This window comes from Thamnophis sirtalis, unplaced genomic scaffold, assembly GCF_051295495.1.
Source record: "Thamnophis sirtalis isolate CommonGarterSnake01/CBP01778 unplaced genomic scaffold, rThaSir2_p1.2 scaffold_4, whole genome shotgun sequence".
Lineage (NCBI taxonomy): Eukaryota > Metazoa > Chordata > Lepidosauria > Squamata > Natricidae > Thamnophis > Thamnophis sirtalis.
The window spans coordinates 114,385-125,794 of record NW_028261384.1 but is presented as its reverse complement, the minus strand read 5'-3'; the positions used below and the strand labels follow the sequence as shown (position 1 = coordinate 125,794).

The 11,410-nt window shown below is 58.5% G+C and overlaps 1 protein-coding gene across 1 annotated transcript; it reads right to left on the bottom strand.

The window, feature by feature from the left end:
- Window positions 1-4,979: 4,979 nt before the first annotated feature.
- On the bottom strand, window positions 4,980-9,706 carry ABCF2 (ATP binding cassette subfamily F member 2). Its single transcript, XM_087712244.1, has 14 exons — window positions 9,477-9,706; window positions 8,578-8,790; window positions 8,296-8,478; window positions 8,019-8,190; window positions 7,834-7,929; window positions 7,639-7,741; window positions 7,428-7,523; window positions 7,206-7,325; window positions 7,021-7,110; window positions 6,816-6,926; window positions 6,648-6,710; window positions 6,358-6,486; window positions 5,633-5,836; window positions 4,980-5,423 (listed from the first exon to the last, which is right to left on the bottom strand). Exons 1-14 carry the CDS (start codon window positions 9,637-9,639, stop codon window positions 5,283-5,285), a joined length of 1,884 nt encoding a protein of 627 aa, XP_087568370.1. The 5' UTR covers window positions 9,640-9,706; the 3' UTR covers window positions 4,980-5,282.
- Window positions 9,707-11,410: the final 1,704 nt, after the last annotated feature.

The window sequence follows — 11,410 nt, the reverse complement described above, 5'->3', positions numbered from 1 at the left end:
TCTAAATGTAGTCCAGGTTCACTTCTACTAACCTTCGTTATTTTCTGTTTCGGAAGAGGAAGGGAGAAGGGGTTGTTTGAGGTGTGGGTTGGGGGCCCCAGATGCCAGACGTTTTGCCCTTGCAGTTTGCCCACGTCCTGGTTGCTCCAGTTTAGTCCGGGGAGGGGGGAGCAGCCCCACCCCCTTTAAGTAAGGGAACCTATCAAGGAGGGAGGCAACCTAGAAGCAAGGGGAACTTGCCTGAGAGTGGAACGTTGTGGATGCTCCATGACTGGAGGTTTTCAAGAAAAACCTGGTCAGCCCTTCACTCATTTGTCTGGAATATTCTGGGGCTCCAGGGTTTCCTGCCTGAGCAAGGGGTTGGACTAGAAGGCCTCCAAGGTCCCTTCCAACTCGGTTATTCTGTGGAGAGGTGGGAACATCCAAAATACCTTGGGAAATACTGCCTAATTGTAAGGATCTCCGGTGAGAGAAGAGGAAGTTGGATTGACAGTCCTCATTCAGTTGGAAAGCTTCCAGGAATTGGTGGGACACCGACAGAAACAGAGGAAATGCAGGTCGTGAGCCAACCTGAGGCAGGAAATTTGGAGAAGAGCCCAGCGCTGGAAGAGCTGAGGAGGTCAGCCTCTATAGCCAGGACAAAAGAACGGCCAAGGGGTCAGATGGTTGGAAGAAATGTCAGTCTGCTTGAGCCTCTCTCTGGGGAGAGAAATGCTGGAAAGACCCTGGGGGGGGGGCTTGGATCGGAAGGGAAGATGGTTTATTGACGAAGCAGAACCACAAAGACAGGCAGGCCATTCTGGGTCAGCTGAAGAAACGGTTGAATGAGTGGATCATGGGCCTTCATAGCTTTCTGTGACTTTGACCTTTGGACTGTTCTGGAGTGCGTGTGTGTGTGTGTGCAATGTCTCTTCTGGCAAGTGGTGGTGGGTTCATCCTATTGTCTCCTTAATCCCATCTCCCTGCAGCTGGAGGCCTTTTGGTCTGCAGACAGGCTGGCCCAATCTTTCTTAATGGGCACAAAGTATCTGCTGGGTGGGTGGGGGGGCTACTAAGAAGAACGGAGCCTGCTTTCTGTCTTTAAGGGAAATAGAATATTCTGCCTTTTTAAAATATTTTCCAAAATATTTCATTCTTCTAAGGTTGGGGGGCTTCCCACATTATCAAATCCGATGAGAGCCATGTGGGTGGGTGGGTGTGTGGGGGGGGGGAGAGAAAACCTTTCTGCTGACGCTGGAGCAGAAAGAAAGGCACCAGGCGCTTCCTGGTTATGGGGAGGCCCTGGGTGGCATTAAGAGGGTTAACAGAGGAAGTGGAAGCAGAGGAGGAGGAGGAGGAGGAGGAGGAGGAGGAGGAGGAGGAGGAGGAGGAGGCCTGGTCCACGGGATGCTTTGCTTAACAACTGAAGGGGAAGTGAGGTCAGGGTCCCAGAGTGGTCGCAGTCTGCTTAGCAACCGGTGCGCTTAGCAGCCGAGTTGCCCGTCCCCATCGGAGTTGCTAAAGCCAGGAGTGCTCTTTGTGGGGAGGAGAGAATCGTCTGCCAGAGAAAGCAAGGAGGGGGGCTGCCTTTGGCCTCGACTCATAGATCCCACTCTGGTGCTGATGGAGGTTGAGGAAAGGAAGAGTCACTTCATCCATAAGATGGACAGCAAATGAATTTTAGATAGAAAGATAATGAGATAGATATAGATGAGATAGATAATAGATATAATTATCTATATCTATTATACTAAACAAGACCATATATATTCATAGATTTTCACGGGTGTAGGTATGCTGGTCTTGTTGTTTTCGGGTCTTTTCCCGTGTAAGATCGAGATTTTCTTGGCAACGACGTTTTGGCGAGGGCTCACCCACCATCTTCAGGCTGGGTTTTGGGCTTAAAGCCTGGTCAGAGCTGCCTTCTTTCTATAAATCTTGGTGGGGGTGTCTGGAGTTGGAGTTTATTCAATTTGTAGGCCGCCCTATTCCCCGAAGGGACTCAGGGCGGCTGAACAAAAGCCAAGGGAGGGGAAATTACAAAAAGTAAGACAAAGACAATCGGACAATACGAACAGTTTAAAAGCACAACAGACACAGCAAATTCGAGTAGGGGGGGGGAACTCAACCCCAGGCTTGCTGGGACAGCCAGGTCTTCACGGCCGTCCGGAAGGCCTGAAGGGTGGAGAGGGTCCGAATCTCCACGGGGAGCTCGTTCCAAAGGGCCGGAGCAGCCACAGAGAAGGCCCTCCTCCGAGTAGTTGCCAGCCGACATTGGCCGGCAGATGGAATACGGAGGAGGCCTAATCTGTGGGATCGAATGGGTCTGTGGGAGGCAATTGGCAGAAGGCGGTCTCTCAAGTACCCAGGTCCAATACCATGTTGGGCTTTATAAGTAATAACTAGCACCCTGAAGCGTATCCGGAGACCAATAGGTAGCCAGTGCAACTCGCGGAGGATAGGTGTAACGTGGGTGTACCGGGGTGCACCCACAATCACTCGCGCGGCTGCATTCTGGACCAGCTGGAATCTCCGAACACTCTTCAATGGCTGCCCCATGTAGAGCGCATTGCAGTAGTCCAGTCTTGAGGGCATGAGTGACTGTTGTAAGATCCTCCCGGTTCAGGTAGGGACGCAGTTGGTGCACCAGGCGGACCTGGGCAAACGCCCCCCTGGTCACAGCCGACAACTGATGATCTAAAGTCAGCTGTGGGTCCAGGAGGACTCCCAAATTGCGCACCCTGTCTGAGGGGCGTATAATTTCACCCCCCAGCCTGAGAGATGGAATACTTAGCCAATTTGTGGGAAGAAAAAACACAAGCCACTCGGTCTTGTCAGGATTGAGAGCCAGTCTGTTCACCCCCATCCAGACCCTCACATCCTCCAGGCACTGGCACATCACGTCAACTGCTTCACTGAGTTGGCACGGGGCGGACAGATACAATTGAGTATCATCCGCGTATTGATGGTATCCTATCCCGTGCCGTCGGATGATCTCTCCCAGGGGCTTCATGTAAATGTTGAACAGGAGGGGGGACAGGACCGACCCCTGCGGCACCCCATAATTAAGGGGCCTAGGGGTCGACCTCTGTCCTCCAACCAACACCGACTGCGACCTGGCCGAGGTAGGAGAACCACCGAAGAACGGTGCCTCCCACCCCCACCTCTCGCAACCGCCGCAACAGGATACCATGGTCGAAGGCCGCTGAGAGGTCCAGGAGAACCAGAACGGAGGCACGGCCCCCGTCTCTGGCTCTCCAGAGATCATCGATCAGTGAGACAAAAGCAGTGCTGCTGTTGTTTCAGTAAGTGGAATGATTGGTCGCGTGGTTGTATCATGATTGGTAGATTGGTGCTGGCTGTGCGTCCGTTGTTGTTCTGTGTTGTAACAGCCTGGGTGGTGGGTAGGGCTTGTTTGTTGATTAGGGCTGGTTTCCAGATATCTGGTAGGCGGGAGATATTGTTTATCCGTGTTGTGGGGGTGTTTCTCTATTTCAATAGCTTCCATAATTATTCTCTTGTTGAAATGTTCAGTTTTGGAGATTAACCTGGTTCCTTCAAAATTAATTTAAAGCTACAGGACATGAAATTAATTTTACGACCACAATTCCGTTGCTAAGGAGAAACTCGGTTTCAATTTTGCTCCGTTATACAACTTTCCCCACCTCTTTTGTTAAAGCGAATCCTTGTAGTTGTTCAAATGAGCACCACGGTCGTTAAGTGAACCTGGCCCCCTCCACTGACTTTGCCGGTCAGAAGGTCGCAAAAGGGAAACACGCAATGCCGGAACACTGTGACTCTGTTGTCAAGCGTCCGGATGTAAATTGTGTGGCCCTGGGGATGTGGCAGAGGGCAGAAGTGCGAATAATGGTCCTTTTTTCCAGCACAGCTGTAACTTTGGTCACTAAATGAATTGTTATAAGTCGAGGACTACCTGTGCTAAGATGTACAGGGGTTGGGTTTTTATTTGCCACAATTCACTGGGTTCGCAGGGGCCTTGAGATGCACAACCCCCGGCTGGTTCCCCCCCCCCCTGCCCTTTGAGCTAGACTGACATCCTCTGGTTTATGGGGTTTACATGCAGGGGGAAGGGGGGGGGCTAGCAAGTGACACTTCCCCCTCCTCCCCTGGTCCCCGTGGCAGGCAGGCAGGGAAGCCTGCTTGGTGGGCCAGGGGGCTCCCACTCAGCCCACAGTACGGGCGGCCGGGGGGGGAGGGGGGAGGAAAGTGGAAGGAATAAATATTCACCCTTAGGGCACAAGACAAGAAACAATGGATTGAAAGTGACCAAGGAGGGAGGCAACCTGGAATTCAGGAGGAAATTGCTAACAGTGAGGACAATTGACCGGTGGAACTGTCTGCCACCAGAAGTTGTAGGTGCTCCATCCCTGGAGGTTCTGGAGAAGAGGCTGGACAGCCACTTGTCTGAAATGGTATACGGTTTCCTGCTTGGACTAGATGGCCTCCGAGGTCCCTTCCATTCTCGATTCTGATTCTGCCTCAAAGCGAGGCACCCTGCCTGGACGAAGCCAGCGGTTTGGGGCTGCCCTGAAGATGGAGGCCGCTTAAAGGCCCAAAACCGAAGGCCCAGCTCCAGGGTGAGTCTCGCCAGGGAAGGGCCCCGTGCCGGAAGGGCCCCGTGCCCCAAGACTTTGGCTGCGTGCAGTTGGGCCGCCTTTGCAAAGGGGTGGGGGCCCACCGATGGCGGAGAGCTGGCTGGAGGGCTGCAGGGACCACGCGGGGATGTTCCTGCTAGGACTCATTGCGTTTGGGTCGGTAAGAGTCTGATAACGGAGGGAGACTCCCAACCCCCCCCCTCCCCCCCCCCCCAGCCACAGAGCCCAACACGGAAACAGAGAGGCTCCTGGGAGCGGCCCCATCCGAAGCAGCCACAGACCCCACTGCCCAGGAAACACCCCATTGGAAGGCTGGACCGAGCCTGGACTGCCAACCCCCCCTCGCCTGCCCCAGCCCCTCCCCAAAAGGAGCAGGCGGAAGCGTGAAGCTCCCCTCTCTTTATTGGCCGAGACTCCTCAGGCAGGAATGCAATTACACTAATAAATAATTATGAAAAAGAAACGGAGGCTCTGGAGTGGTGGATCCGAAGCAGGAAGCCAGGCTCTTGCAGTCTCCGCCAGGGCTGCGGGCAGCGGGGGAAGCCGAGGGGAGGCCGGGGGCAGCCTTGCCCGTCTTCCCCCGGGGAGGCCGGCACCAGGGTCTCCCAGGGCGGAGGAGCTGGCTGCCCCCAATCCCACACTCCCTCCCGGGGGACGGGGGCGAGGAGGGGGGGGACACGGCCCTGCTCAAGCGTTCTGCATCTTCTTGGTGAGCTGAGGCTCTTCGTCCACCAGCATCTTGGACTTCAGATGCTCCTTGTAGGAGAGGATGTCGCCAGGCCACTTGGTGATGGTCTTCTTCTCACACACCCAGATCTCCTGCGCCACCTGCGGGAAAGAGGGGAGGGTGACTCCATGAGCGGAGGCGGGAGAGGAGAGGGAGAAGGGGGGAGAGGGGGAGGAGACGTGAAACGTCTCCTTCCTGGCTCTGCCTGGCAAGGATGCCCCAGGGGCCACTCAGAAGTGGCTTTGCCCTGTGTGCTTCCGTCCGTGTCCGTCTGACTGTCCGCCTGTCTCCCTCCCTCCCTGGGACGCACCTGCTGGATGAGGCGGAAGTCGTGGCTGACCAGCATCATGCCCCCTTCGAAGTCGTTGATGGCGTCGGCCAGGGCGTCGATGGTCTCGATGTCCAGGTGGTTGGTGGGCTCGTCCAGGAAGAGCATGTGGGGGTTCTGCCAGGCCAGCCACGCGAAGCAGACGCGGCACTTCTGGCCGTCAGAGAGGTTGCGGATGGGGCTGACCTGCCAAAGGGAACGAAGGCCCCGTCTGACCCACCCGCAGGAGGGCGTAGCCGGTCGGGTCGCTCCGCTGGCCTGCTGTCCTCTCCAGCTGCCCCCAACAACGGGGGTCAGCCATAACTGCCCCCCCCAGTCTCTCCTGCTGACCCTCAGAGCCCCCCTCCCAAGACCCAGGCAGGAGAGGCCAAAGGAGAAGGCCTGGGGTGAGTGACTGGGAAGGAACCCGGGGCTGTGTGAGCGGGGAGGAGGCCTCCCTCCCTCCAGATGCCTCTTGCGGGAGAGAGAGAGGGAGACGGAACACATGGAATAAACCAAGGAAACTCCAACCTTTTGGAGACTGTCATGGCTGCTACCATTGTCCCCAAGACGGTAGCATCCCCTGCGGCTGGGAACCTGCCAGGCATCCATGTGGGGCGTCTGGGGCACCTTCCCTCCCTCCGGGCTGAGGGAAGATCCCGCCTGGCACCCCCCAACCCCCTCGCTAGGCAGAGCGGAGGAACCCCCCACAAACACACAACCCATACCTGCTGCTTCCCGGTCAGCCCGTAGCGGCCGATGATCTTGCGCATCTCCTCCTTCTCCTTGATCTCGGGGTAACACCTCAGCATGTACTCCAGTGGAGAGAGGTCCAGGTCCAGCTGCTCTTGCAGGTGCTGGGGTGGGCAGTGGGGGACGGTCCCGTTAGAATGAGAGGCTCCCCTCCCTCCCTCCACCTCTGGAAGGCCTTTCCCTGGGGGGGGGGGTGTCTCTACAGCACCACAACGCCCTGCAAGCCCACAAGGGCCTCCCAGGAGGAATCCCCCCACAACTCCACCTGGTGGTAGCGGCCTATCTTGACGTGCGAGTGCTTCCGGATCATGCCGTCCGTCGGGAGCAGCTGCAAAGGAAGAGGCGGCTGAGGAAAGGCAGAGCTCGGACACCCATCAGACCCACCACAGACGAGTGTGTGGGATCTGTCTGTGTGTGTGTGTGTAGTAATTACCTCTCCGGTGAGCAGCTTCAGCAGTGTGGATTTCCCGGCCCCATTGGGCCCCACCAGAGCCACCCGCGTGTCCAGGTCAATGCCGAATTCCAGGTTGTTGTAGATCCAGTGCTGGAGGGAGGGAAGCAACAGAGGCTGACCATCCCGTCTTCCCTCCCCCCCTCTTCCTCCTCCCTCCCTCCCTCCCTCCCTCCCACCTACTCACCCCGTCTTTGCTGTAGCGGAAGCTCACATTCTGCACCATGATGACGGGAGGCGGGATCTTCCCACAGGAGGGGAAGTAGAAAGAGAGCGTCTGGGGAGACAAGAGGAGGAGCGTGGCCATCTTGGCACGTCTTTCCTTTCGCACCCGGGGCCGTTCGGGGTCCCATCCCGACCGCTAGCCCTCACCTTGTCGTTGATGACGCGCTCGGTCAGCCCGGAGGCCATCATCTTTTGGAGCGTCTTCTCTTTGCTCTGAGCCTGACGGGCTAACTTGGCACTGCCGTGCCCAAAGCGGGCGATGTAATTCTACAGGGAGGCAAAAGTTCCTTTGATGCTTCGGGGGCCACCTGGGCACAGCCGGGACGAACCCCAAAGCTCCTGCGCCCGAGGGTGAGCCGGGCCGGTTACCTTCATGTGGGCGATCTGATCTTGCTCCCAGTGGAAGCGCTTCATCTGGTTCTCCTCCAATTCCACCCGGGTCTTCACGTACTGATCGTAGTTGCCCTGCAGGGAGGAAGAGGCCTAAGGGGGTCCCGCCAGCGGAAACGGGCCCCTCCTCCCCGCCCTTTCAGGAAGAGCCGCTCAGGTACGGGCCTCCTCCTCCCCCACCCCCGCTTACCGTGTAGTTCTTGAGTTTGCGGTTGTGCAGGTGGATGATGTTGGTGCAGACTCCGTTCAGGAAGTCCTGGGAATGCGAGATCAGGACGAGGATGCGCTTGAACCTGCAACAGGAAGCCCGGACGTTACCACCGCCCCGGCCAAAGGACCCCCCCTCCAAGACGGCAAATCCCCCCCCCTTGATTCCCCGACTCACGTTTTCAGCTCCTCCTCCAGCCAGACGCAGGCGTCCAGGTCGAGGTGGTTGGTGGGCTCGTCCAGCAGCAGCATGAAGGGCCGGATGAAGAGGGCCCTGCGGAGAAAGTCCCGTCAGGGAAGCGGAAGAGAGGGGGACGAAGGCCGGCCGGGGGTTCCCCGAGTGGGGAGGGGCACCAAACCCACCTGGCGAGCGCCACCCGCATCCGCCAGCCACCGCTGAAGTCCTTCAGGCTCTTCCTCTGCATGGCGGGGGTGAAGCCCAAGCCGTGCAGGATTCGGGAGGCTCGTGCCTCCGCCTTGTCGGCGTCCAGTTCCTCCAATCGCTCGTACAGCTCCATCAGCTTCTCGCATTCGGCTGTGGGGAGAGGAGGAGGGGGAGGAGGAGGAGGGGCACTGTGAGCCAGAGCCAGGGGGCTCCGGCCCCTCCAAAGAGCCCATCGACCGAACCCCGGAGCCTCACCGTCCTCGTGGGCCAGGCGCTCAGCCTCCCGCTCCAGCATGGCCCGCTCAGTGTCCACCTCCATCACGCACTGCAGCGGCGTCTTCTGGCTGGGCGGCATCTCCCGCGTCAGGTGGTAGATGTCGATGTGCTCCGGGATCGGCACCTCCCGCTTCCCGATGGCCGACAGCAGCATGGACTTGCCTGCGGGCAGAGAGAGAGAGAGACAGAGAGAAGCGGCGCCGTGGCGGTGGCAGCCCCGGCCCCACCCCCCTTCCTGGCTTCGCGGCTGGGGAGTCTCACCGGTGCCATTGAGGCCGATGAGGCCGTAACGGCGGCCAGAGTTGAGCTCGAGCCGGGTGTCGCTAAGCAGCTCCTGGCCATGGAAGGTGAGCGAGAGGCTGATCACGTGGACATCGGTGCTGTTGGGGTGCGAGGCCAGGGCTCCGGTCACTGCCCGGGCGGCCGCCTTCTTCAGCTCAAAGGCCTCCAGCGCTCGCGAAGCCTCGTCTAGCTCTGCCCGAGGGGGGTGGGGGGAGAGAAGCCACAGCTCAGGACCCCATTGCCCCTCCCTCCCTTCTCTCTCGCCTTCCTCCCCTCTTTCTCTCCCCCTCCTCGCCTCCCTGCACCCCCTTTCTCTCCCCTCTGGCCCCTTCTATCTCCCCCTCCTCCCCATTCTGCCCCTTCTCTCCCCCCTCCCCCTTTCTCTCCCCTCCTCTCTGCCCCCTTCTATCTCCCCCTCCCCCCACTTCTCTCCCCTCTTCCCCTCCCTCTCTCTCCTTCCTCCCCTCTTTCTCTCCCTCTCCTCTCTGCACCCCCTTTCTCTCCCCTCTGGCCCCTTCTATCTCCCCCCTCCCCCTTTCTCTGCCCTCCTCTCTGCCCCCTTCTATCTCTCCCTCCCCCCACTTCTCTCTCTGCCCTCCTCCCCCTTTCTCTCCCCTCTTCCCCTCCCTCTCTCTCCTTCCTCCCCCCTTTCTCTCCCTCTCCTCTCTGCACCCCCTTTCTCTCCCCTCTGGCCCCTTCTATCTCTCCCCTCCTCTCTGCCCCCTTCTCTCTCTGCCCTCCTCCCCTTCTCTCCCCTCTTCCCCTCCCTCTCTCTCCTTCCTCCCCTCTTTCTCTCCCTCTCCTCTCTGCCCCCTTCTCTCTCTCCCTCCCCCCACTTCTCTCTCCCCCCTCCCGTCCCTCCCCTCCCCCCTTCCTACCGGGCTCTTCCGGGCGCCCGTTGGCCTCCCCCCCTCCTCCTCCTCCTCCCTCGTCCTCCTCGTCGGGCCCCCTGCCGGGCCTGGGCCTGGCCTTGCCGGCGTCCTTCCTGCGGGCCGCCTCCTTCTTCTTGGCCGCCTTCTTCTTGGCCAGGTCGGACGGCATCGCGGCGGCGGCGGCGGCTTCTGCTGTTCCCTCCGATCCGGCTTCCGGCCTGCCCTCCCTCCGCGGAACAGCTGCGGCCGCGTGCGCCTGCCCCGCCCACTCCGACACGCCGCCCAATCCTCGCGCGCCACGTCATCCGCGCCGGGGCCCCCGAGGCCGGCCGGGAGAGAAGAGCGCCGCTCTCGCGAGAACGAGGGAGGGAACGAGAGGAGGCCCGGAGCAGGTCGGGAAATAGAGTCCGGCATCGTGAAGGGAGGTGGGGCGACGCGGGCTGCTGCGCGCCTCCTAGGGGCGTCCCGGGGATTCCCCAGCCCTGCCCCGAAGACGCCCCCGCCGCCCCTCCTGGAGCCCCTCCGAGCATCCCCGGCTCCTCCCTCCCCTCGGAGCTTCCCTGCCGGGGCTCTTTTGCAGGGGGGAGTGGGGGGGCGCTTTCCCCCCTCCGTACCCCAGGCGCCCCTCCTTCCTCCCGGGCTGCTCCGGCTGGCAAAACCCGCCAAGCGCTTCTCCCGAACTTGGGGAAAGTGGGTGCAAAGTGTTTGTGTCTCTCTCTCTGTGTGTATATGTGTATGTGGGGGGGGGGGTGCATAAGGTCTCCCAATGTGCCCCCCCTGCGTTCCCCGTGGGTGAGAGTCAGCCCCACCACAGCCCCTCCCTCTCCTCGCCTCCCGGTCCGGTGGGGGCCTCCGGATCCCCTCCGCCCAGCGGGCTCTCCTCCCCCCTTGGCTGGGTCTCTCTGCTGAAGGTGGTCCCACGTGGGGTGGGCTTCCCATCCGCAGGTGAACAGTATAAGTACAATCTTTATTGTCATTGTACCTAAATACAACGAAATTGGTTTTAGCTTCACTGGTGCAAAATTATAGCAGAAGCGAAAAAAGAAAGAAAAAGGAAAAAGAAACTAGCGTCTGCATGGAGTGATTGTGGTGGTATTTAAAAGTCTCACAGCCCAAGGATAGAAACTATCTTTAAACCTCTTTGTTCGGCTGGCTACACTTTGATGTCTTCTGCTTGATGGTAGAAGTGGGAAGGGACACTGACCAGGGTGTGAATCATCTTCCTTACTCTGCTAAAGCAGCGAGATCTGGCGATGTCACCCAGTGGGGTCAGAGGGCAACCAATGGTTTCTTGTTCCGAATTGATCACTCTCTGTAGGGCCTTCCTGTCTGCAGCTGTTAAACCAGCATAGCATACTGTAACGCAATATGTGAGGACACTTTCTATGGTGGACCGATAGAAAGAGGTCATCAGCCGTTGTTCCACCTGATTTTTGCGCAGGACTCTTAAGGAAATGAAGTCTCTGTTGGGCCTTTCCAATCATCAGAGATGTGTTGTTTTTCCAGGTGAGATCTTGACTAATAAGCACTCCCAAGAATTTAAAAGAGGAAACCCTCTCCACACAGCCCCCCCCCTCGATATACAGTGGGGCAGGTTCCTCTCTGTGCTTCCGGAAATCTAGCACCGTCTCCTTTGTCTTACTAGTATTTAGATGTAAGTTGTTCCTTGAGGACCATGCGGAGACCTTCCGGACTTCTTCCCTGTATGCTGATTCGTCCCCTCCAGTTATGAGACCCAGCACTGTTGTGTCGTCTGCAAACTTTATTATGATGTTGGATGGATCGGAGGATATGCAGTCACATGTATACAGCGAGTATACAAGCCAAGGTGGTGCAGTGGTTAAAAGCAGCACTGCAGGCTACTGCTAGATCAGCAGGTCAGCGGTTCAAATCTCACCGGCTCAGGGTTGACTCAGCCTTCCATCCTTCCGAGGTGGGTA

What these genes read in the sequence shown, in the direction of transcription:
- ABCF2 (XM_087712244.1), bottom strand. Translation starts at nt 9,639, where the DNA reads ATGCCGTCCGACCTGGCCAAGAAGAAGGCGGCCAAGAAGAAGGAGGCG. An exon ending in CATCGGCCTCAATGGCACCG is followed by an intron (nt 8,479 to 8,577) that starts GTGAGACTCCCC and finishes CTCTGCCCGCAG; the next exon opens with GCAAGTCCATGCTGCTGTCG. An exon ending in TGAAGCTGCTCACCGGAGAG is followed by an intron (nt 6,711 to 6,815) that starts GTAATTACTACA and finishes CTTCCTTTGCAG; the next exon opens with CTGCTCCCGACGGACGGCAT.